This window comes from Lampetra planeri, chromosome 57 (genome assembly GCF_965212315.1).
Source record: "Lampetra planeri chromosome 57, kcLamPlan1.2.h2, whole genome shotgun sequence".
NCBI classification, from domain to species: Eukaryota; Metazoa; Chordata; class Hyperoartia; order Petromyzontiformes; family Petromyzontidae; genus Lampetra; species Lampetra planeri.
Window position 1 is genome coordinate 5,162,206 of NC_136163.1, and position 26,594 is coordinate 5,188,799.

The 26,594-nt window shown below is 53.7% G+C and overlaps 1 protein-coding gene across 1 annotated transcript in view; it reads right to left on the reverse strand.

Moving 5' to 3' along the window:
* Window positions 1-798: 798 nt before the first annotated feature.
* GRM1 (glutamate metabotropic receptor 1) overlaps window positions 799-26,594 on the reverse strand; it is a 122,325-nt gene continuing 96,529 nt past the window's right edge. The window contains exons 5-13 of the mRNA XM_078618325.1: window positions 22,761-22,929; window positions 21,197-21,323; window positions 20,229-20,617; window positions 12,935-13,009; window positions 11,262-11,387; window positions 10,031-10,413; window positions 7,718-7,952; window positions 1,151-1,902; window positions 799-1,003 (exon numbers count right to left, since the gene is read on the reverse strand). Coding sequence (XP_078474451.1) covers window positions 799-1,003; window positions 1,151-1,902; window positions 7,718-7,952; window positions 10,031-10,413; window positions 11,262-11,387; window positions 12,935-13,009; window positions 20,229-20,617; window positions 21,197-21,323; window positions 22,761-22,929 — 2,461 coding nt within the window. The remainder of the gene's footprint in view (window positions 1,004-1,150; window positions 1,903-7,717; window positions 7,953-10,030; window positions 10,414-11,261; window positions 11,388-12,934; window positions 13,010-20,228; window positions 20,618-21,196; window positions 21,324-22,760; window positions 22,930-26,594) is intronic.

The window sequence follows — 26,594 nt, forward strand, 5'->3', positions numbered from 1 at the left end:
GTGGTAGGCTTGCCACCTTCTCCACAATACAATGCAGGTACCGGATCTCCGTTACAAATAATTTACTGCCAAACGAAGACAGGTGGCAAACCGTGCCTCTCCGAGAGGAGTGGCATGTGTCCCGTGGCTGCCCCACACGGCTGGTGGCGCCAAAATCCCCGCTGGCGGCCGTGGTCGCGAGTCTTTTCGTCACCCTTTAAAATCTCCGGCCATCGGCATCGTGCAATGCATGATACCAAGTGCCCTTTTTTTCGGAAAAAAAATGCCTCAGAGTGAGCGCTGCATCACCCCGTGCCGTAGTTAGATGTCACGCAAGTTCTCCAGGTCAGCCGGTCAGGCGATCTTTGTTTTATCCGCAGACGGGGAGGTGCGCGCCTTTGCACATTGCTTGGCAGTGAAGCCATTTCGCAAACTTCCCAGGCCTGAAATGTAGCCATATGAAGTGTGATTGGTTAAAAAAGAGAACTGCTGAACAGTCGTTGGTTACCGGGTTGAAGACCATCAACTCACGAAACCTGAGAACCCGTTTCATTCATGGGTGGCTCAATCCAGGATTGATTGGAATCCAGTGCCTCGGCGGCACTTGTCTGACCCCTGAGCCACGCAACCCTCCTCTCATCTCCTCCGACTTGCTTCCAGGGTCACGTGCCACAGCTCCCCATACATTGGCCTCCTCGCTGCTGTTACCACACTCGCCCAGAGGCCCTCCCTGCCCTCTTGGTGCCATTGCGTGAGGCCCCTTGGCACCTTCTCCTCCGGCTCAGCGACGACAATGACGGCGACGAGGTGGCGGCGGCGTCACAGCGACGAGGAGCTCTGCGTGTAGTCCTTGAGGAGGAGCGCGGCGTAGCTGGGTGGGGAGGCGAAGTAGGGGCCATGCTCCGAGAAGGGCGAGCCTGTGGGTGACTCGCTTGAGCACAGCGAGTCCTGGAACGGGGACGGCGGAGCGATCAGCGGTGGCTCGGGGTCAACGTTGGCCGTGTAGCTATCGCCGCTGCCCCCACTGCCACCGCCACCGCCGCCACCGCCGCCACCGCCGCCACCGCCGCCACCGCCGCTGCCACTGCCACCACCACCGCCACCACCGCCGCCACCGCCGCCGCTGAAAGACGACTTAGCGGCAGCAGCAGCAGCGGCCGCCCGCGCGCACTCGGGGCAATCTTCAAAGAGGTGGGAGGCACCGCCACCACCGCCACCACGCGTCGAGTAGTTGTCTCCGGGTGCGGTGTAGGCCCGGCCGTAGAGCTGCGTGGGGTTCCTCCGTGCCGCTGGGCCCGCGCCCCGAGGGGGACACGGCGGCGTCGTCGGCCCCCTCGACGATGATGACGACGCGGCCATGGCGGGTGGGCCCCGCGCCACCAGCGACGGCCCCGGCCCGGGCACCGCCGCGGCCCGCCCGCCGCCCGGCGAGCTCTCGGCCGCCGCCGTGATGGATGCGAGCTGGCCGGGCCGCGGCAACCGGCTTCGGCACGCCGCGTAGTCTTCGGGCGGCGACGCCGCCGAAGGCCCCGGCCCGAGGTTCAGGTCGGGCAACGCCATCCGAGGCCTCCCCTTGAGAGGCCCCGTGGCGGCCGGGTCAGAGGTAGCAACGGACGGGCCCCGATCGCCCTTGCCGAGGGCCGGGTCACGCGGCTCCGTCCGCACCAGGCCCCGGCGCGCGAAGAACGACTCGTCGGGTGCCGGGAACGACAGCTCGGCGTAGGTGGTTGGCATCGTCGGCGTCGCGCCGGGGCCCGGCAACTCCGTCTCGGAGCAGTCTCGGCTGCTGCCGGCTGCCACCGCCGCATCGCCCTGGCAGCTGCCCTGGTAGCTGCCCTGGTAGCTGCCCTGCCGGCGGACCACGATGCTGTCGTGGTGGCTGCCGAAACTGCGTCCGCAACGCGGGGTCCCCTCGGCGTCCACCTGCAAGGGGGTCGCGCGGCAGAACGACGGACGGGACGTTTTGACTCTTTCTTAGTCTCTTTCTTTTCCCCCCCAAGACAACTGCGTTTTCAGCAGTTTGCCGTCGCGTTGTTATGAGATGCAGAATAATCTGTAACAAGCGTTAGAGTGATGATAATAATACATGATTTGGTGGTGGTGGTGGTGGTGACGCTGCTGTTGCGTTGGCAGTGGTGCACAAGCATGCACAAAAACAACAACAAATTCACATTCAATCACCGTGTGTTTGGGTGTTTGGCCTTAAATGATGAAAAATATATTATAGGCGACGTTTGGGGCGATGGCCCTAATAATGATGATAATATTTGTGTTGCTGCTGCTGTAGGTGGTGCTGCTGTTGGTGCTGCTCGTGGTTGTGCTACTGCTGGTGGTGCCTGATGATGATACTGCTGGTGATGCTACTGCTGGTGATGCTACTGCTGATGATGCCTGATGATGATACTGCTGGTGGTGCTACTGTTGGTGGTGCTACTGCTGGTGATGCCTGATGATGATACTGCTGATGATGATACTGCTGATGATGCTACTGTTGGTGATGCTACTGCTGGTGGTGCTACTGTTGGTGATGCTACTGCTGGTGGTGCTACTGTTGGTGATGCTACTGCTGGTGGTGCTACTGTTGGTGATGCTACTGCTGGTGGTGCCTGATGATGATACTGCTGATGATGATACTGCTGATGATGCTACTGCTGATGATGCTACTGCTGGTGGTGCTACTGCTGGTGATGCTACTGCTGGTGGTGCTACTGCTGGTGGTGCTACTGCTGGTGGTGCTACTGCTGGTGGTGCTACTGCTGGTGATGCTACTGTTGGTGGTGCTACTGTTGGTGGTGCTACTGTTGGTGATGCTACTGCTGATGATGCTACTGTTGGTGGTGCTACTGCTGGTGGTGCTACTGTTGGTGATGCTACTGCTGGTGGTGCTACTGCTGGTGATGCTACTGCTGGTGGTGCTACTGCTGGTGGTGCTACTGTTGGTGATGCTACTGCTGGTGGTGCTACTGCTGGTGATGCTACTGTTGGTGGTGCTACTGTTGGTGGTGCTACTGTTGGTGATGCTACTGCTGATGATGCTACTGTTGGTGGTGCTACTGCTGGTGGTGCTACTGTTGGTGATGCTACTGCTGATGATGCTACTGTTGGTGATGCTACTGCTGGTGGTGCTACTGTTGGTGATGCTACTGCTGGTGGTGCTACTGTTGGTGATGCTACTGCTGGTGGTGCCTGATGATGATACTGCTGATGATGATACTGCTGATGATGCTACTGCTGATGATGCTACTGCTGGTGGTGCTACTGCTGGTGATGCTACTGCTGGTGGTGCTACTGCTGGTGGTGCTACTGCTGGTGGTGCTACTGCTGGTGGTGCTACTGCTGGTGGTGCTACTGCTGGTGATGCTACTGCTGGTGGTGCTACTGCTGGTGGTGCTACTGTTGGTGATGCTACTGCTGGTGGTGCTACTGCTGGTGATGCTACTGTTGGTGGTGCTACTGCTGGTGGTGCTACTGCTGGTGATGCTACTGTTGGTGATGCTACTGCTGGTGATGCTACTGTTGGTGATGCTACTGCTGGTGATGCTACTGTTGGTGGTGCTACTGCTGGTGGTGCTACTGCTGGTGATGCTACTGTTGGTGATGCTACTGTTGGTGGTGCTACTGTTGGTGATGCTACTGCTGGTGATGCTACTGTTGGTGGTGCTACTGCTGGTGGTGCTACTGCTGGTGATGCTACTGTTGGTGATGCTACTGTTGGTGGTGCTACTGCTGGTGGTGCTACTGCTGGTGATGCTACTGCTGGTGATGCTACTGTTGGTGGTGCTACTGCTGGTGATGCTACTGTTGGTGATGCTACTGCTGGTGATGCTACTGTTGGTGATGCTACTGCTGGTGATGCTACTGTTGGTGATGCTACTGCTGGTGATGCTACTGCTGGTGATGCTACTGCTGGTGGTGCTACTGTTGGTGATGCTACTGCTGGTGATGCTACTGTTGGTGATGCTACTGCTGGTGATGCTACTGTTGGTGATGCTACTGCTGGTGATGCTACTGCTGGTGATGCTACTGCTGGTGGTGCTACTGTTGGTGATGCTACTGTTGGTGATGCTACTGCTGGTGATGCTACTGTTGGTGATGCTACTGCTGGTGATGCTACTGTTGGTGATGCTACTGTTGGTGATGCTACTGCTGGTGATGCTACTGTTGGTGATGCTACTGCTGGTGGTGCTACTGCTGGTGATGCTACTGTTGGTGATGCTACTGTTGGTGATGCTACTGCTGGTGATGCTACTGTTGGTGATGCTACTGCTGGTGATGCTACTGCTGGTGATGCTACTGCTGGTGATGCTACTGTTGGTGATGCTACTGCTGGTGGTGCTACTGTTGGTGATGCTACTGCTGGTGATGCTACTGTTGGTGATGCTACTGCTGGTGATGCTACTGCTGGTGATGCTACTGCTGGTGATGCTACTGTTGGTGATGCTACTGCTGGTGATGCTACTGCTGGTGATGCTACTGCTGGTGGTGCTACTGTTGGTGATGCTACTGCTGGTGATGCTACTGTTGGTGATGCTACTGCTGGTGATGCTACTGTTGGTGATGCTACTGCTGGTGATGCTACTGCTGGTGATGCTACTGTTGGTGATGCTACTGCTGGTGATGCTACTGTTGGTGATGCTACTGCTGGTGATGCTACTGCTGGTGATGCTACTGCTGGTGGTGCTACTGTTGGTGATGCTACTGCTGGTGATGCTACTGCTGGTGATGCTACTGTTGGTGGTGCTACTGCTGGTGGTGCTACTGCTGGTGATGCTACTGTTGGTGGTGCTACTGCTGGTGGTGCTACTGCTGGTGGTGCTACTGTTGGTGGTGCTACTGCTGGTGGTGCTACTGTTGGTGATGCTACTGCTGGTGATGCTACTGTTGGTGGTGCTACTGCTGGTGGTGCTACTGTTGGTGGTGCTACTGCTGGTGGTGCTACTGCTGGTGGTGCTACTGTTGGTGGTGCTACTGCTGGTGGTGCTACTGCTGGTGGTGCTACTGCTGGTGGTGCTACTGCTGGTGGTGCTACTGCTGGTGGTGCTACTGCTGGTGGTGCTACTGCTGGTGGTGCTACTGTTGGTGGTGCTACTGCTGGTGGTGCTACTGCTGGTGATGCTACTGTTGGTGGTGCTACTGCTGGTGGTGCTACTGCTGGTGGTGCTACTGTTGGTGATGCTACTGCTGGTGATGCTACTGTTGGTGATGCTACTGCTGGTGATGCTACTGCTGGTGATGCTACTGCTGGTGGTGCTACTGCTGGTGGTGCTACTGCTGGTGATGCTACTGCTGGTGATGCTACTGCTGGTGGTGCTACTGTTGGTGGTGCTACTGTTGGTGGTGCTACTGCTGGTGGTGCTACTGCTGGTGATGCTACTGCTGGTGGTGCTACTGCTGGTGGTGCTACTGCTGGTGGTGCTACTGCTGGTGGTGCTACTGCTGGTGGTGCTACTGCTGGTGATGCTACTGCTGGTGGTGCTACTGCTGGTGGTGCTACTGCTGGTGGTGCTACTGCTGGTGGTGCTACTGCTGGTGATGCTACTGCTGGTGATGCTACTGCTGGTGGTGCTACTGCTGGTGGTGCTACTGCTGGTGGTGCTACTGCTGGTGGTGCTACTGCTGGTGATGCTACTGCTGGTGATGCTACTGCTGGTGGTGCTACTGTTGGTGGTGCTACTGTTGGTGGTGCTACTGCTGGTGGTGCTACTGCTGGTGATGCTACTGCTGGTGGTGCTACTGCTGGTGGTGCTACTGCTGGTGATGCTACTGCTGGTGATGCTACTGCTGGTGGTGCTACTGCTGGTGGTGCTACTGCTGGTGGTGCTACTGCTGGTGGTGCTACTGCTGGTGATGCTACTGCTGGTGGTGCTACTGCTGGTGGTGCTACTGCTGGTGGTGCTACTGCTGGTGGTGCTACTGCTGGTGATGCTACTGCTGGTGGTGCTACTGCTGGTGGTGCTACTGCTGGTGGTGCTACTGCTGGTGATGCTACTGCTGGTGGTGCTACTGCTGGTGGTGCTACTGCTGGTGGTGCTACTGCTGGTGATGCTACTGTTGGTGATGCTACTGCTGGTGGTGCTACTGCTGGTGGTGCTACTGCTGGTGGTGCTACTGTTGGTGATGCTACTGTTGGTGATGCTACTGCTGGTGATGCTACTGTTGGTGGTGCTACTGTTGGTGATGCTACTGTTGGTGATGCTACTGTTGGTGATGCTACTGTTGGTGGTGCTACTGTTGGTGATGCTACTGTTGGTGATGCTACTGTTGGTGATGCTACTGTTGGTGGTGCTACTGTTGGTGATGCTACTGTTGGTGGTGCTACTGCTGGTGATGCTACTGTTGGTGGTGCTACTGTTGGTGATGCTACTGTTGGTGATGCTACTGTTGGTGATGCTACTGTTGGTGGTGCTACTGTTGGTGATGCTACTGTTGGTGATGCTACTGCTGGTGATGCTACTGTTGGTGGTGCTACTGTTGGTGATGCTACTGTTGGTGATGCTACTGTTGGTGGTGCTACTGCTGGTGATGCTACTGCTGGTGATGCTACTGTTGGTGGTGCTACTGTTGGTGATGCTACTGTTGGTGGTGCTACTGTTGGTGATGCTACTGTTGGTGGTGCTACTGCTGGTGGTGCTACTGTTGGTGATGCTACTGTTGGTGATGCTACTGCTGGTGGTGCTACTGCTGGTGGTGCTACTGTTGGTGATGCTACTGTTGGTGGTGCTACTGTTGGTGATGCTACTGTTGGTGGTGCTACTGTTGGTGATGCTACTGTTGGTGATGCTACTGTTGGTGATGCTACTGTTGGTGGTGCTACTGTTGGTGGTGCTACTGTTGGTGATGCTACTGTTGGTGATGCTACTGCTGGTGATGCTACTGTTGGTGGTGCTACTGTTGGTGGTGCTACTGCTGGTGATGCTACTGTTGGTGGTGCTACTGCTGGTGGTGCTACTGCTGGTGATGCTACTGCTGGTGATGCTACTGTTGGTGGTGCTACTGCTGGTGGTGCTACTGCTGGTGGTGCTACTGCTGGTGGTGCTACTGCTGGTGGTGCTACTGCTGGTGATGCTACTGCTGGTGATGCTACTGCTGGTGGTGCTACTGTTGGTGATGCTACTGCTGGTGATGCTACTGCTGGTGGTGCTACTGTTGGTGATGCTACTGCTGGTGGTGCTACTGCTGGTGGTGCTACTGCTGGTGGTGCTACTGCTGGTGGTGCTACTGCTGGTGGTGCTACTGCTGGTGATGCTACTGCTGGTGATGCTACTGTTGGTGATGCTACTGCTGGTGGTGCTACTGCTGGTGGTGCTACTGCTGGTGGTGCTACTGCTGGTGGTGCTACTGCTGGTGATGCTACTGCTGGTGGTGCTACTGCTGGTGGTGCTACTGCTGGTGGTGCTACTGCTGGTGGTGCTACTGCTGGTGGTGCTACTGCTGGTGATGCTACTGCTGGTGGTGCTACTGCTGGTGATGCTACTGCTGGTGGTGCTACTGCTGGTGGTGCTACTGCTGGTGGTGCTACTGCTGGTGGTGCTACTGCTGGTGGTGCTACTGCTGGTGGTGCTACTGCTGGTGATGCTACTGCTGGTGGTGCTACTGCTGGTGGTGCTACTGCTGGTGATGCTACTGCTGGTGGTGCTACTGCTGGTGGTGCTACTGCTTGCGCCGGCAGTGGTGACGGTGACAATGAGTGGCCCTGCCCCCCCCCCCGACACCCCCCCCCCCCCCGCCGGCCGGGCACCTCGCTCAGGTTGTACAGCCCCTTGCTGCTGATCTCGGCGAAGCGCAGGCTGCCGCGCAGCTCCAGCGCTGCGGGCTTGGCGAACGGCTTGATCACGGCTGTCTGGTTCTTGGAGGCGCCTGCGCCGCTGCCGCCACCGTCACGTGTCCGCACGCGCGCCGAGATGCGCCGGAGGACTCCGACGGTGCGCGAGTGTCCCTCGCTGGGCACCCACGAGCTCGACTTGCCGCTGGAGCTTGACGGAGGGAGCGCCGGGGGGGTGGGTGGGGGTGGCGGGGGGTGGGGGGAGAGAGGGGTGGGGGGGAGGGGGGTGGGGAGGGGGGTGGGGGGGATGGGGTTGGGGGCAACGGGGGGGTTGAGGTGGGGGGTGGCAGGGGTGGGGGGAGAGGGGGTTGTGGTGGGTTTGGGAGGGGGGTGGGGTGGAGGGTGGCGGGGGGTGGGGAGGAGGGGGGTGGGGGGCAGGGGGGTGGGGCGACGGGGGGGTGGGGAGGACGGGGGGGGGGGGAAACAAGGAAGAAAGACGACGGACACGCGATGATCGAACGACGCTGGGCTGTGCGAGATCGGAACCGAAGGCTCGAGTCCGAGGCGGGGGCGGGGGGGTGGGGGGGGTTCGGCAACCTTGGGACTCCAGTGACTGCTCAGTGACGTTTTTGATGAGGGACCGCCGTCTCGTCTTCACCAATTGCATCGCGGCTCTTGAATATTGCTTTTTCTTTCCGAATTCGGAAAGAAATGGCTCTTCTTGTTAGTTTAGCTGTCCGCCCCCCCCCTCTCCTGATCTATCTCTTTTTCTCTCTTCCCATCTCTGACTCTCTGTCTCTGCTGCCGGACGCAAGAGCAGAATGGAATTCCCTGTCACTGTGACAGGTGAGAAAAGAGACGGCGAACTGGAGACGAACTCCAGCGGTGTTTGTCGTCAGCTCCCTTCCCCAGGTCCCTGCCCCAGCTCCCTCTGTCCCCAAGCTCTCTTCCTCACCTTCCTTCTCCAGCTACCTTCACCAATTTCCTTCCTTTCCCAGCTCTCTTTCCCCCAGCTCCCTTTCTTCCCCAGCTCCCCATGGTGCAGTTGAGCAGCAGCAGCAGCAGTCTCCACAACCAGCGGCGTAGCTAACGAGAGTGCAGGCAATGCGGTTGCACACTCGGCCAGAGATCGCAACCGGGTACCCGATACCCGTACCCTACCCGATACCCGGCTACCCGTACCCGGCCGGGTACGGGTACCCGTTTGCGACCCTGGTGCGGCCGGATACGGGTACGGGTAAGGAATCAAAACCCGTTTGCGACCTCTGCACTCGGCCCAAGGGCAGGAGGGTGCCGAGGCGCCGGATGACACAAGGCGGCAGGGGGCAAGGATGGCACGGGGGCACGAGACAAAGGGGTGACCCCATTTCAAAATCTCAGAATCATTATTTAGAATTAGAAAATAATCCGATGAGCTATGAAGCTTCGTTTTTTTTTTGCACCAGGGCCCATGGCAACCGTGCCACGCCACTGTCTCATGTAAATATTCGTGTTAATTTATAAATGCATTATCAACGGACACTTCCGTTTTTCCGTTCATTTCCCGTTGATGTTAGCGAGTGGTGGCACGCACGGAAGTTAGTCAACGGTGCTAAGAACCCAGAGCAGCTTGAGATTCGATTCCCATCCACGGTTGACCTCGACGGCATCCGTAACCGATCCCCTGCAGGAGGATCATTAACCAGCAAAAAAAACACCCACCAGCCTCTTGTGTTTCCCGAACCAGCCGGCGTTAATGGTGAACCTGGTGAATTTTGCGTCAACCTCTCCGCTGCCTCCCCCCCGCCGTCCCTCTGAAGCGAGGCCACGGCCGAGAATATCCGTCTCGTTATAAATTTATACATCTCTCTGTCACGGTAGTGGATGAGTGGGTGAGTGGGTGGATGGGTTGGTGAGTGGATGGGTGAGTGGGTGAGTGTGTGGGTGAGTGGGTAAGCGGGTGAGCGGGTAAGTGGGTGGGTGAGTGAGTGGGTGAGTGGGTGAGTGGGTGAGTGAGTGTGTGAGTGGGTGAGTGGGTGGGGAGGCGATGGGTGAGTAGGTGAGTGGGTGAGTGGGTGGGGAGGCGATGGGTGAGTGGGTGAGTGAGTGGGTGGGTGGGAAGGCGACGGGTCCGCCGTCCCCTGCCACCCGCGCAGGCCTGACCACCGGTCGCAACGCCGCCCGCACTCTAAACTACAAAACAATAAAAAAAATTGTCCAATTTTTATTTTAACCAGGTAAGTGCCCGCTGAGCCTCCACAGCTCTTTTTGTCAGACGCGACCCGCCCGCCCGCCCGCCCGCCCGCCCACCTCTCCGCCGTGGTGGTGGCGGCGCTGCCGGCTTTGGGGGGCTCCTCGGAGGGCGTCGCCCTGCGCCGGGGGCAGAAGAGGCCGAGCAGGCTGGAGGAGCGGCTCGTCACTTTGGCGTCACGCACGTGCATGCGCACAACGCTCGACGTGGTGAAGGCGCTGCGCACGTTACGCTCGGGCTTGGCCAGGATGATGTAGACCTTGGGCAGGAACATGCAGCCCAGCACCACGGTGGAGCTGAGGCTCACGCAGAGGCACGTGGTCACGATCTTGTACTTGCTGCCGAAGTAGATGGGCACGAAGGCCAGCCAGATGATGCACGTGGTGTACATGGTGAAGGCGATGTACTTGGCTTCGTTGAAGTTCTCCGGGACGTTCCGCGTCTGAGCGGGGAGGGGGAGAGGGAGGTGGGCAGTGCAGGGGGGGGGGGGGCGGACGAGCAAAACGACACGAACTCTCTCTCTCTGTCTCTCTCTCTCTCTCTCCCCGCCTGAAGGCCCTCTCGTCGTGGCTACCAGGAGGCACCTCGATTTCGGTGGCATTTAGCTCCTGGACATATTGCTATCATACGCGAGAAGATGACTCAGATGCATAGAGACGCATAGAGAAACACAGCGATGCACAGGGAGGCACGGATAAGCATGAGAGATGCATGATAGACAAGGCAACAGTTTGTGGCCATGCAATCCGAGCTATGGACCACCGAGTAAACCCACTGTGGCCTGCGCTCACTTTCAATCGAGGAGGAGGAACAGCAAAACGACGCGAGCTTACTGTCTCTGCTGAAGCCCTCTCGCCGCGGCTGACATTTAGCTCGGGAACACATTGCCGCTGCAGTCGCGCGCCAGAACGGAATGACATTTCCCAAAGAGCAATCACCAACGACAGCGCGTCGAACAACTTGGCAGGGACTTTTACTCGCCGGGAGTTAAACAAGAAAAAAACAACCCCCACCCCCCCCCCCCCCCCCCCCCCCCAGCGTCATCATCGTCATCAGCATCAAGAGGCGATCTCAGGAGCGCGGTGAACACCATAGAGGAGTGGACACCACCGCAGGAGGTCCAGTTTGCCGTGTAGGGTGGAGGAGGGCCGCACGACACACACACACACACGAAACTGCCGGTTGATTCGCCGGCCGCTCGGTGGAAACGACAGCGGATGTGGCAACCCCCCCCCCCCTCATGTCCCACCCTCCCCACCCCGCACGTGCCCTACACCGTGGCCCTCGCACCTTGAAGGCGTAGTAGGTGCAGCTCATGATGAGGAGGCCGTTGAAGCCGAGAGGGGCTACCATGGCCAGGTTGGAGGTGTTGCAGATGAGGTTTACCTCGCGCACGCTCGGGTAGTCGAACACCACCTGGGGGGGGAGGGGGATGCAGGGAGGGAGAGAGGAGGGAGAGTGAGAGTTGGAGGGAGAGAGGGAGGGAGGAGGGATGGAGGGATGGAGGGAGGGAGGGTGGGAGAGTGAGAGTTGGAGGGAGAGAGGGCGGGAGGAGGGATGGAGGGATGGAGGGAGGGAGGGTGGGAGAGTGAGAGGGAGAGTTGGAGGGAGAGAGGGAGGGAGCAGTCATGGAGGGAGGGAGGGATGGAGGGTGGGAGAGTGAGAGGGAGAGTTGGAGGGAGAGAGGGAGGGAGCAGGCATGGAGGGAGGGATGGAGGGTGGGAGAGTGAGAGGGAGAGTTGGAGGGAGAGAGGGAGGGAGGAGGGATGGAGGGAGGGAGGGAGGGTAAGAGTCACTCCCGATGTGAAACTCAAAACATTCGTCTATAACGCTGTGGTTTTAAAACGAAAAAAGAAACATGTAAGAGGTGACGTGTCGGGCAATGGGACTCATGGAATATTATTTAAACATAAATCACAATATGTGTAGACATGGCTGAGAAACACCCACACGAACTACGGTCCCGAAATTATAACACTTTGCTTTTGCTGATCTTAGAGTAATAAACCCAAACAGACACATAATATTGCAGATACAGAGTCGCTCCTACATGGTTATGACCTCTCAGACTAAAATGTGCCTTCCAACATATTTAAATCTTCGAGTACTCGGAGCCCGAGTCCTCATATCCTGAGTTCCAGAGTCTCGGGACTCAGATACTCTGGGATTGGCGACCGGTGAATCTTCGGGTCTTGAGTTCCAATATTCTAAGTTCCAGGATACGGAGACTCAGGGTGCAACGTCTCGGAGTCAATTTACACACGGATAATGATTTGTCCTCGGCTTTCATCAATTCGCGATCTGCTTATTTGCTTTTGAGTGGAAATCATTGGCTGTTTTTAAACACTGCATTTGTCTCATGAAATGTCCTAACGAAAGTTTAACGCTATTATAATCAGCACTCGGTCATACAAATGAACGAGATAGATCGTCTGCGTGTAACAAGAGAAACAAAACAAAGATGAGAAAATCAGACGAACACAGGCAAATCAATAAGACAATGAGATGAATAGAGTGAAGGAGGCTTGTGCGTCCGTGTGTGTGCGCGCGCGCACGTGTGTGTGTGTGCGCACGTGTGTGTGTGCGCGTGCACGTGTGTGTGTGTGCACACGTGCGTGTGTGTGTGACGCACGTGTGTGTGTGTGTGACGCACGGGGAGCGGTGGTGCAGTGTTTAGCGCGCTCCGCCTCGAACCCAGCGACCCGAGTTCGATTCCCGCTCATGGCCATCACCAGTGACGATTATCAGAACCGGTTCTGAGCCTCCTCTAGGTCGACTCAGCATCAAATGAGTGCCTGGCGCGCTGTGTAAAAATCGCCACTATATGGAAACAAAAGTGGCCGGGCGTGGTGCTGGCCACCCACCCCCTCGCTTTCATATGCGCTACGCGCCAACACCACTTGCCCCAACAGTTTGTCGAGGCTATACGGGGGGTCTTTGCCTTTGTGCGTGCGTCTATTCACCTGCGGCGTCTCCACCACCACCAGCGCGATCAGGATGCCCAGCTCGACGCACACCAGCAGCGAGGCGATCACCATCTGCACACAAAGACAAAGATCCACCGTATAGCCTCAGAACAGACTCTGGGGGCAACTGCTTATTAGCGAATTGCCCCTGTGAAGGCGGGCACGAGGGGGTGGCCAGCCAACACGCGCAGCCGCCCCATACACCTACGTACACACACGCACCTACGTACATACACGCACCGACGTACACGCACGCCCCAACGTACACACACGCACCGACGTACACACACGCTCCTACGTACACACACGCTCCTACGTACACGCACGCACCTACGTACACACACGCTCCTACGTACACACACGCACCGACGTACACACACGCACCTACGTACACACACGCTCCTACGTACACACACGCTCCTATGTACACACACGCACCTACGTACACACACGCTCCTACGTACACACACGCACCTACGTACACACACGCTCCTGCGTACACACACGCTCCTACGTACACACACGCACCTACGTACACACACGCTCCTACGTACACACACGCTCCTACGTACACACACGCTCCTACGTACACACACGCACCGACGTGATGATGATGGTTGCGTGTGTTGCGATCGAAACGTCGTGATCTATTAATTTTCTATCTACGTTCAAGTTCAAGTTCATTTATTAGGTATAGCCCTGTGAGCCATTCGGCTCTTGAATCGGGTGCAACCGCAACAAACAGAAAACAAAAACATGAGCAAGAAAACATCTTGTTGGACTTATGTGCCCGTGCTGAATGTGTCTTTTCGATGATTTACCATCTTAAAACAAAACCTGGTCATGTCTTACAACCCCCCCCCTCCCCCCAGAAAGGGCATCTCGCACCCCCAGGGGATGTGTGCACCCCAAAGTTACGAACCACTGAGATGTTGGCAATAGCAACACTGCAGTGTTCACGTTTCGCAACTAAGGGAGGCTGCCAACAGCGGCGTCAAATTTCAGCCACAATGGATTTACATCCCCGAGGTCGCTGGTTCGATTCGATCTCCAGGCGCGGCAGGCAAAACAATTGGGGTATAGGGGGGGAGAGGTGGCTGGACCTCGTGCATCACCTTCGACCCGCCTCTGTCCAGCCAGCGGTCAGCCTACGATCGGTAGGTCACACGTGGCTGGGGTAAAGTGCGGGCACTCCCACCTCTTCCACGACGTCTCACCGGCGTGGAAGAGTAGGCCAATTACACACTCGAGAGAGGAGGACCTATACTTGTCAGCAGTGGCGTGGGCAAGTAATTGCAGGGGCTGCGCTTTCACCTCTGCACTCATTAAGGAGAGGACGGCAATCGCGAATTCTACTCAGCCGGTCATCATCGGCACTGTCACACGGCATGGGACGCAAATGACTCGGTTCACTGACGGCGAGGATTGCGTATTGTGATCGCAGGGTTGCGCTTTTAGAGTCCCAGCGAAGCCGATGGAGGTGTGGCAGATGACTCTGCGAATTATATAACAAAAAATTGAACTAAGGACGCAATTAATTCTATATTTGAAGTCTTCGTGACTCTTTGTTTTTTTCGGTAAAGTCACGTAGGTAAAAAAAAAGTGAAAACAACTAAATTAAATCACAAAAATAAAATTTTATAAAAATGAAAAGAACTAAATTAAATTTAGTTGTCAAAAAAAAAGTGAAACAACTAAATTAAATCACAAAAATAAAATTCAATAAAAATGAAAACAACTAAATTAAATTTAGTTGTAAAAAAAATAAAAAAGTGAAAACTAAATTAAATCACAAAAATAAAATAAAATGAAAATGAAAACAACTACATTAAATTAAATGCAGTCGTTTTCATTTTTATTATATTTTTGTGATTTAATTTAGTTTTCACTTTTTCATTTTTTTACCTACGTGACTTTACCGAAAAAACCAAAGAGTATGGACGCAATTCATCTTTGCTATCAAATCAATTCAGCGAACCAACGTCGATGATGATGATCATTCAAAATACGAATTCATGCCGGAGGAATCCGATGAGCTATGAAGCTCTTTTTCACAGCTGCCCCCAGCAGGTTGTCTCTCCCCATCGCTCATCTCCGCCGCGGTCTCTCTTTTTTTTACGATCAGTGGAAACAAGAAGATGCTCGGTGTAGTCGGCACTTTGTTTCGTTCATCATTTCGTAATTTTTAAAAAAAATTTAAACTTTGCTTTATGTAAACCCCCACCTCTCGCTCACTCTCTCGCTCACTCTCTCGGTCACTCTCTCGCTCACTCTCTCGGTCACTCTCTCGCTCACTCTCTCGCTCACTGCTTTCCCTTCCTCCGCCCTCCTCTGACAAGACGCTCCTTGTGGTGCGCACAATTTGTAATTGCCATAATTTGGTGGGTGGGGTGGGAGATGATGGTGGGTGGGGGGTGAACATTTTCTCTAAATTTGGCGCAGTGACACCTGGCACACCACCGAGTGCCCTCCCCCCTCGCTCGCTCGGGAGAACAATGCCGTGGCATAGTTTCATAATTTCACGTTGAGCGCCAATTATCGGGTGGTGGCACGCGGTCTCCGAACCGACAGTCCGTCGCGGGAAGCTTCTAATTACGAGAGAGAGAGGGAGGGGGAGAGGGGAATAGATAGAGAGGGAGAGAGAGAGGGGGAGGGAGACAGTGGGAGCATAGACATAGAGTCGGGAGAGAGGGGGTAGAGAGAGAGGGGGGTAAAGAGAGTGGAAAGGGGTAAGAAGGAGGACAGCAGAGCGTAACATCTTTCGTGAAATCTTTCATTTAAAAAGGGGGGGGGGGGCACATAAATCAAAGCATTGAAAAACAAACGAAATGATGAACGAAGCAAAGTGCCGACTACACCGAGCATCATCTTGTTTCCTCTGATCGTAAAAAAAGAAAAAAAGAGAGTGAGAGAGATAGAGAGGGGAGAGTGGGAGAGGGGGGGATGGAGAGAGAGAGGGGGAGAGGACACACAGAGAGAGTGCATCGGTGCACGGGGAGAGAGTTAAATTGCCCAGGCCCGAGAGGCCCAATCAAAGTGTGGCGGGGTGGGGGGGGTTTCACGTAGAGCAAGGGCGCCACGGTGGCTAGGAGATGTTAACTACCTCGCCTGTTATACAGGAGGTCGTGGGGTCGATCCAGACCCTGGCGCCTGCTGCTGTATATTTGTAGTTTGTGTGTCTCTCTCATCATCATTATCACGGTGGCTAGGAGATGTTAACTACCTCGCCTGGTGTACAGGAGGTCGTGGGGTCGATCCCGACCCTGACGCCTGCTGCTGTATATTTGGAGTTTGTGTGTCTCTCTCTCTCATCATCATTATCACGGTGGCTAGGAGATGTTAACTACCTCGCCTGGTGTACAGGAGGTCGTGGGGTCGATCCCGACCCTGACGCCTGCTGCTGTATATTTGGAGTTTGTGTGTCTCCCTCTCTCATAATCATCATCACGGTGGCTAGGAGATGTTAACTACCTCGCCTGGTATAAAGGAGGTCGTGGGGTCGATCCCGACCCTGACGATGCCTGCTGCTGAATATTTGGAGTTTTGGTGTGTCTCTCCCGCCGGGTCCTCCGGTTTTCTAACCTCCACATTAAGAATCAACGTGCGTTTAGAGTAATTGGCTGCAATACATTGCCACACGATGATAAGCTACTTCGTTGAGCTATCATTTTCGGTGGCCAGGTCGCTTCTGAAAATGAGATAGGTAGCTCAAGTGGGCCTTAACCTAGTAAAATAGAAAAGCACGAATCATCTAATAAAGCCTCGAAAATCTCAGCCAGATCCCGATAAACTCTGCAGTTCCTGCCCGTCCAGAGGAGAACAACGCAGACGTCTGGAACATATCAGAATCAGGATATCTATTTATACTGGAGGAATCCGATGATCTACAAAACTTTTTTTCACGGATAAACACCACCTCGTTCGAAATACAAACACTTCCTAGCTTTGGTGTTACTCCTCGTGCTCCTCTTCATAGACACTGCCATACCCATCAACTCACTCATTCACCCACCCGCTCACTCACCCACTCACTCAACACTGGGGTAATCGTCAACACCCTCACTCATTCACCCGCCTACTCACTCACCCACCCGCTCACTCACCCACTCACTCAACACTGGGGTAATCGTCAACACCCTCACTCATTCACTCACCTACTCACTCACCCACCCGCTCACTCACCCACTCACTCAACACTGGGGTAATCGTCAACACCCTCACTCATTCACTCGCCTACTCACTCACCCACCCGCTCACTCACCCACTCACTCAACACTGGGGTAATCGTCAACACCCTCACTCATTCACTCGCCTACTCACTCACCCACCCGCTCACTCACCCACTCACTCAACACTGGGGTAATCGTCAACACCCTCACTCATTCACTCGCCTACTCACTCACCCACCCGCTCACTCACCCACTCACTCAACACTGGGGTAATCGTCAACACCCTCACTCATTCACTCGCCTACTCACTCACCCACCCGCTCACTCACCCACTCACTCAACACTGGCGGAATTGTCAACACACTCACCCATTCACACGCCTACTCACTCACCCACCCGCTCACTCAACACTGCCAGAATCGTCAATACACTCACCCATTCACTCACCTACTCACTCACTCACCCACCCGCTCACTCACCCACTCACTCACTCCTCTCTCTCTCTCACTCCCTACTCACTCACTCACTCCTCTCTCATTCACTCCCACCTCTGCCCATCAAACAAAGATGATCACCGCATCGCGCGCTTTCAGATGCGTTGCTACGGCCGTCTGGAACGTTCTTCCTTTCCGATATTAGGAAGCCGCTGGAGCGATGCACTTTTAAAACTATATGGGAAACTCATTTCTTGAGAAATGCTTTTTATGGTTTAGTTTGCTGTCCTTCCCCCCGCACCTCCGATTAGCATGATTGCCTACGTAGGGTGCGAAAGAACCTCAACATACATACAACATACATACAGCATACATGCAACATATATACAGTCTCGAGACTTCTCATTTTTAATTTATGCTCACGAACCTCTTGAACGTCCTTTTCAAGTTCAACTTAGGCGCGTGGTATGACTTCGATAATTACGAGTTCAGAACCAAGGCCGGTTGGCGCTCTCTGACTCGCTCCTACAACCTGTTTGTTGCTGCTGCTGTTGTTGCTACTGCTGTTGTTGTTTTTGTTGCTGTTGTTGTTGCTAGTGTTGTTGTTGCTGTTGCTGCTGTTGTTGTTGTTGTTTTTGCTGTTGTTGTTGCTACTGCTGTTGTTGTTGCTGTTGTTGCTTCTGTTGTTGTTGCTGTTGTTGTTGTTGCTGCTGCTGTTGTTACAACTCCTCGACGCCAACATGATATGAAACCGCAGTGCCTGCTGGGCCACCAGGACATGAAACCGCAGTGCCTGCTGGGTCGCTGGCCGAAACTTGCAGGCACTGGCTCCAAATTTTCTCGAGAGTGAATGATAAAAGCGGTGATGTTTGTGCGTAATATAAAAAAATATATTTTTTCGTAATATTCATAAAATGAAGATAACAATTAAATTGTCGAAATAAATTGATAAAATACGGTCTGCTTATATATGTATAAAAAAAACGTTATAAAAAACATCGAATGATTATAATTCAAGTGCCTCTTAGCGCAGGGTACGCCAAAGATGCGTGTTGATGTTTTAGTCCATTAAGCGACTAATTATCCAACCGGGAGTTCGGACTCGGCTGAGTTTGCCGCTCCGCACTTCGCTTTCCCGTTTTAATGGAAGGGCGTCCATGAATTCGAATTAATGGAACGGCGAAATGTTTTTCAAGAGAGGACGAAAAAAAATGCATAGATTCACAGAATCAAATGGAACTGTCACCGAAAAATGGTTCATTATCGCGCATTTGCTGACGGCAATTTATAGGGGCAGATACCCGCAGAAGAAAATGGAGAGATTATATACAGAATCTGTGCTTCCACTTAACAACGCAGTGGCCTCTCTCATTGAATGATGCAGCTGTGCGGGGCATAGTGTTGTCCGGGAGCACTGGCTGTGGGAAGCCGAGAGCTTTAACATCTGGTAGCTTACCAGAATTGGTGGTGAGATGTTAACTCCCTCGCCTGGTATGCAGGAGGTCGTGGCTTCGATCCCGACCCTGACGCCTGCCGTATATTTGGAGTTTACGTGTCTCTCTCTCTCTCTCCGTGGTCGCGTGGATGTTTCTGAGGATCCTCCAGTTTTCTCTCGCACGTTTAGAATGAATGTGCGTTTAGATGATTTGGCTGCTATGCATTTAGATGTGATAAACCACTTCGTCGAGTTATCATTTGCGACCCGGTCGCTTCTGATTAAAAGACCTACTGTATATAGCTCAGTGGGCCTTCTTTACCTGGTAAAATAAAAAATATATAATAGGGTTTTTCCCCTTTTTTCTGGCAACAAAACTGAAACCTTTTTACAAGGAATCATGTGTGGATTAACCACAATACTTGTGGTCAAAATTCAAACAAAAAACGCACTCTGATAATAGATGCATTGTCCTTGAAACTGATTGGTCCACACCAGAGACGGCTTTCTTTTCGTCTCGATTGGTGCTCGACCAGAGGACGCCAAAAGGCGTCCACAGCTCAAAGACAATGCACCATCAAAGTAATGAGGGCTCGGGGTAAGCATCTACATCATTAGACCTCCTTTGCCAGTACCAAAATATAATAATAGAGTTTTTTCCTCTTGAAGTAGTTTAGTTTTAAATTGGTTCGGGCGAGCCTGACTCTGCCGATGAGACATTGAATGTCGAAACCGGTACAGCCGTTGTGCTAAACCGATGCTGCTGATACGGTGCACTCCACGTGATCGTATGGGACGTGTAAAAAATAATAATTATTTTTTTGTTCTGTACGTCCAAGGACAGAGACGGGAAGCATTGTCTGATTGTCTCTTTTGTTTTGCAGTCGGCTCGGTGCGTCACCGGGCTCAGGGAATACAATAGCGAGTGATTGTCCCCTTATTTTACGAGTGGATGTTTGGGTGGATGGGTAGTTGGGCGGTCGAGTTGGTGGCTGGGCGGTTGGCCTGATGTCAGCGGCGAGCGATACCCGGACGCGCAACCACTGCTCCGAACGTGCGGCCACCTGAGTTCGATTCCCAGCCACGTCTAACGTCGGCTGGCGGGCGGGCGGGCGAGCGAGCGAGCGAGCAACATCCGGACGCACGCTACTGCGACCGTACTTACGACCTTGCGGTCACCCGAGTTCGAATCTCGAGCACGAACAACGACATCGGGCGAGCGAGCGAGCGGGCGGGCAGAGCGAGCCCCTCACCTGCGCGCAGGCGCTCATGAAGCGCGGCTTGCGCGTGCAAATCTTCTTCTTGCTGCCGGCGAGGATGCGCGCGATCCGGTTAGTCTTGGTGACGAGCGCCGAGTACATGGCCGAGGAGGCGAGTCCCACGGCGATACGCTGCACGTAGCAGCCGGCGCGCGTCGGGCGCGACACCAGCGCGAAGGTGCACGCGTAGCCGAGGCCTGCGCCCGCCAGCACCATGAGGCAGAGCTCGCGGCTCGACGACTTGACGACGGGGGTGTCGCGGAAGGCCACGAAGACGAGCGCCACGAAGGCCGTGGCGAGGAGGCCCGCGCACGAGAAAGCCACCGCCGCCAGAGCCTCCGCGTCGCCCCACTGCAGGTAGTACACCGGGATCTCCACGCAGCCTGCCGGGAAGCAGCGTGGGGGGGGGGGGCAACGCGGGTCCAGAGAGGGCGGGGGGAGGGGGTTGAGGGGCTCGGCGCGGTAGCAGCACCAGCAGCAGCATCATTATCATCATCAACAGTATCAGCAGCAGCATCATCATCATCAACAGTATCATCATCAGCTTCATCATCATCATCATCAACAGTATCATCATCAGCTTCATCATCATCAACAGCATCATCAGCAGCAGGATCGTCAGCAGCACCAGCAGCATGAGCAGCGTCATCATCGGCAGGGTCACGTGCAGCATCATCAACAGCATCAGCATCATCATCAGCAGCAGCATTATCATCATCAACAGCATCATCATCAGCAGGATCGTCAGCAGCACCAGCAGCATGAGCAGCGTCATCATCAGCAGGGTCACGTGCAGCATCATCATCAGCATCATTATCATCATCAACAGCATCATCATCGTCAGCATCATCGTCAGCATCATCAGCATCATCATCATCAGCAGCATCATCATCATCGTCAGCAGCAGCATCATCAGCAGCATCATCAGCATCATCATCAGCAGCACCACGTGATTGTGCAACCTTTGAGGTCGTGGTCCGGCCAGGAGCCCTGGCGGCACGCCAAGCAGGTGAAGTCGTCCTGCACGATCTCGTTGTCCTTACACGGCGTGCACACCCAGCAGCAGCTCAGCTCGCCCTTACGGATCACCTGGCGGTCGGAGTCGCCGACCCAAAAGCACACAAAGGCAAAGATACCCCGTTGAGCGTCAACAGAATGTTGGGGCAAGTGCTGCTAGCGAGCACCTACGAAGGCCGGCACTGCACACGAGGGGGTGGGTGGCCAACACCCTAATGGCGATGTTTTACACACCACACCAGGTACTCGTTTGAGGCGAAGAGAGGCCCAGGACCGGTTCAGATAATCGTCAGTGGTGAATCTATGGGGCAGTGTTTAGTCTATAGGCAGTGTTGAATCTATGATGCAGTGTTGAGTCTATAGATAAGTGTTGACTTTATGTGCAGTGTTGAGTCTATGTGCAGTGTTGAGTCTATGGGAAGTTTTGAGTCTATGGGCAGTGTTGAGTGTATGGGGCAGTGTTGAGTCTATGGGCGGTGTTGAGTCTATGGGCAGTGTTGAGTCTATGGGCAGTGTTAAGTCTATGGGCAGTGTTGAGTCTATGGGGCAGTGTTGAGTCTATGGGGAGTGTTGAGTCTACGGTGCTTACGTCATCATACGTAAGCACGTTTCATCCAACAATATAATTTGTCGCCACCTAGTGGAATCTTTAATAAAAGAAACTTGAGTGGATTGTATTAATAGTGAGTATAGAAACAAACAAGATGTATTGTAAGAGTCACTTTATTTTTCATTAATATTAAAGAAGTGAAGTTGCCTTTACATGCTTAAGCTGTTAATGTATCCATTGCATGGGTGGACCTTATCCTTATCAATCATCCAGGCATTTGCCCCCCCTGAGAGATTTTGCAGGAGCCGCCACTGGTTGAGTCTATGGGTAATGTTGAGTCTATGGGGCTGTGCTAAGTCTATGGGGCAGTGTTGAGTCTATGGGGCAGTGTTGAGTCTATGGGGCAGGGTTGAGGCAGTGTTGAGTCTATGGGCAGTGTTGAGTCTAAGGGCAGTGTTAAGTCTATAGTCAGCGCTGAGTCTATGGGCAGTGCTGAGTCTATGGGCAGTGCTGAGTCTATGGGCAGTGTTGAGTCTATGGGCAGTGTTGAGGCAGTGTTGAGTCTATGAGCAGTGTTGAGTCGATGGGGCAGTGCTGAGTCTATGGGCAGTGCTGAGTCTATGGGCAGTGTTGAGTCTATGGGCAGTGTTGAGGCAGTGTTGAGTCTATGAGCAGTGTTGAGTCGATGGGGCAGTGTTGAGGCAGTGTTGAGTCTATGGGCAGTGCTGGGTCTATGGGCAGTGTTGAGGCAGTGTTAAGTCTATGGGCAGTGCTGAGTCTATGTGCAGTGCTGAGTCTATGGGCAGTGCTGAGACTATGGGCAGTGTTGAGGCAGTGTTGAGTCTATGGGCAGTGCCGAGTCTATGGGGCAGTGTTGAGGCAGTGTTGAGTCTATGGGGCAGTGCCGAGTCTATGGGGTAGTGTTGAGTCTATGGGGCAGTGTTCCGTGCGCCACCCACCCGGATCTGCCCGCGGCCGCACGCCTCGCTGCACACCGACTTGACGCCGACGCTGCGGTTGGGCCACATGATGCGGTCCTCCATGCGCAGCTCCCCGTTCTCCCAGCTGCCCACCTTCTCATAGCTGTAGCTGTCCTGGCTGGTCTCCTGCAGGTTCATGATGTCGTAGCTGCAGATGCACAAGGGGTTCGGCGGGGGATGGGGTGTGGGCACACGCAACGACCACACGGGAATCGCTGTCAGTCCGACTGATGAACCACGTGCCAGAATAGGAACCACGTGACAGTGTAGGAACCACGTGACGCTGTGGCTACCACGTGCCGGTGTTGGAACCACCTGCCAGCATTGGAACCGCGTGCTGGTGTGGGACCGCGTGGCTGCGTGGGAACCACGTCATGTGTTAGGAACCACGTGCCAGCATTGGAACACGTTCCTGCATAGGAACCACGTGCCAGCTTTGAAGCACGTGGTTGTATAGGAACCACGTGGCAGAATAGGAACTACGTGGTTGCGTGGGAACCACGTCCTGTCTTAGGAACCATATGCCAGCATTGGAACACGTGGAGGCATAGGAACCACGTGCCAGCATTGAAGCACGCCATTGCGTAGGAACCACGTGGCAGAATAGGAACCACGTGGTTGCGTAGGAACCACAAAGACAGGTACAGGTGCTGCTCTGCAAGAAGAAGAACAAGACGAAGAATGCAGGAATGTGTTCCTCCTTTTTTTTCTTCCACTCAGCTTATTTAAACCCCAAGTCTCCCTTGAGAAGGGGTCACCCGCGGTCTCGAAAGGGCTCCTACACGAGTAATATACAAAGGTCACCTGGCTGTCCATCTCAATATCTGCAGTGGCCCCGTGACGGGAGAGCGTGATTGGTTGGCGCGGCGGGCAAAGCGAGCAGCAGCGACAACAAACCCTGGGCAGGCTTCGAGTCAGCGCCGCGGTCATCCGTCAAGCGCCGATGGCCATCGGAGCAGTTCAGTAAATACTCTGCAGCTTTATCTGCGGGACCCTTTATGCCAGTGTAGTATCTACGATGGCGAGATGTTAACCACTTCGCTCGGTATACACGAGATCGTGGGTTCGATCCCGACCCTGGCGCCTGCTGTAGGTCTGGAGTTTTCGTGTCTCTTTCCCCGTGGTCGATTGGGTTTTTTTTTAAACGAGCTGTATTGCTCAGTGGGCCTTACCTGGTAAAATAAAAAATAGTTTAGTTCTATTAGTTTTTATCTTAACATCTGTTTTATTGCCGGAGAGGGTAAAGTCACATTCTGTTTTCTAAATACCACGTATGCATAATTTACACCACGAACACCACCGCAAAATGACTCTTTGGTTCTTTCGGTAAAGTCACGTATAAAGATGAAATAATAAATTAAATACTAGCATACGACGTTTCGATTGCAACACAAGCAATCATCATCAGGTGTTGGGTGTTGACTGTTATGTTATCCGACTCTCTGTTGTATTACATTACATTTCTAAGTATACTAGATTTGTGTTTCTATTTCATTTATACCTGATGATGATTGCTTGTGTTGCAATCGAAACGTCGTATGCTAGTATTTAATTCATTATTTTCTCTTCATACGTCACTTTACCGAAATAACCAAAGGGTACTTCCTGCAGTCACGAAAGCTCCAAATTAAGTTTTTACCACCGCAAAATGTTGACGCTTACAGCTGTCTGCGTGTCGCTTGCCACTCCTCGGGTGCACCGTCAATCAATTTGTTCACCAGGCGGTGACATTTGCCCCGCTCTGTCGAGACTCTTAAGGTGCCACGAGTTTTTCTTTATTTGTACGGCTGCTCGCGACGTGCGTGCCCATTGCGGCGTGGTTCACATTCGCGGATTCGTTCCGTCTGATTGGATGTCGTCACGTTGTCAGCTGCAGCCGCCGCCGCCGCTGCTGTTGTTGTTGTTGTGCCGATAGCGTTTCCCGTCTTGGGTATTTATAATCCACGAGGGTTTGCTTTTGTTGGGTTTAAGAGCCCTTTATTTGGCAGAACAACGTCACGCGCTGAACGTGGCAATTTGTGGTCCTTTTGCAAATTGTTCGCCGTCATCTAGTAATGTTTGGGTTGTTGTCTAGGCACCGTGATTTATGATAGCGTTGGTATTTATCAACCTCCCCCCCATTACCCCCTCTTCCTTCACCCCCTCCCCTCCCACTCCCTTGCCGTGTTGAACCCCTTCCAATACGTTATCATGTGCACCAACAGGTGATTGCACACAAACACGTCCACGTTCACGTACACCTCGTGTTCTCTTTTAGCCCCGCCCCCCCTCCCAATACGTTCCATTCATTGGCTACCACATTCTGATAAGCTCCCCCCTCTCCTCCCCCTTAACTTGTATTTAAGAACTTGCATCTTGGAATCCCTGCCTCACTTGATACAGCAAATCTAGCTGTGACGGTCCCACCTGATGACGGAGACTTGTGTTGCCTCCGAAACGTCGTGATTTTAATTTTATTTAATTTTTATTTTACTTTAATTAATTTAAATTTAAATTGTTTTTTACCTACGTGACTTTACCGAAAAAAACTAAGAATATGAATCCTTGCAGTCACGAAAGCTTCAAATCTAGAACTTTATAACGGTGTTACTGCTGCACACACGTTGTTATTGTGTTATATAATAGACCTGGGCTGGCTGAGAAAAAAATATATAGAAATGATCGGTGGATTTTTTCTTTGTGTACAGTGCAAAAAAAAGGTGGTTACTTCAAATTCTAACTAAGCACGGTGCTTACGGTCTAACTTATATTCCGTGCTGGAGGATCGATGACTCTCTTTGTAGCACGCTTGTCCCTCGGGGTCAATGCAGAGGGCTCGCGGTTCGATTCCGGCTCAGGCCACCCTCGTTTGTCACCGCACGGTAACAGCGATGCGCGTCGTCTGCTTGCCAGCGGACGTTAAAGACCCCCCCGCCCGCCCCCTACCCCCGCCCCCTCCCCCCTCTCTGTGTAAACCACCGCGTAGTGTCCGTAAACCACACAGCCACTTCGGTTGATCGCCTTGGCGCGATGAGAATGAACCGGATATGAAATGCACCGCATCTTTGCCAATCATCATCATTATTCTTCTTCTTTTCATAATAAATTTTTTTTTGCTTTTGTTATGGTTTTAGGTTAGATTGTATAAATATAAATGTGTCGTTAACCCACCATCACCCGACACAACCATTTAGTAAGGTTTGACACGTCAATATGTACGCGATCTAATCTAACCCCCACCTCCCCCCCCCCCTTATTATGAATTACATCGGTCGCGAAAGACCCCGTGTTAAACTCATCATCATGAGTGTCGTCGTCGCGGATAACCGGGCAAAAAAAACCGGAGTGCACAATTTAGCATTTCTCCCGTTGTGTCGCCCGCCGCCTTTGTCTCCCGTTCCGCGCGTCTCTCCGCGCCCGCGAGAGACGCGAGGCTGGATAGAGGTCGTCCGCGAACGCCGACCCACGCTCGCGAAAACAATCGGACGGAGAGCGCGAATCTCTCTCTCTCTCTCTCGCGTCCCACGCACGCGCCAACAACCTCCCTTGGGCCAGCCGTGACCGAGGAATTGCGTTGAGGGGGCGAGAGAGCGGGGGAATTCATTAGCATTTAAATAACGAGCACCAACCACTCGCGACACCATCAGCATGCCACATCCTTCAGCGTGCCGCACCACAAAACAACCATCATCACCACTCGCGACCACCACCACTCGTCACCCAGTGGGGTGGCTATCGAGTGTGCAGGCGGTGCTACTGCACCGAGGGAAGTTTGGGCGCGAGAGCGCGTGCAGGGGGTGGTATGAGTGAGATGAGAGGCAGAGGAGAGTGCGT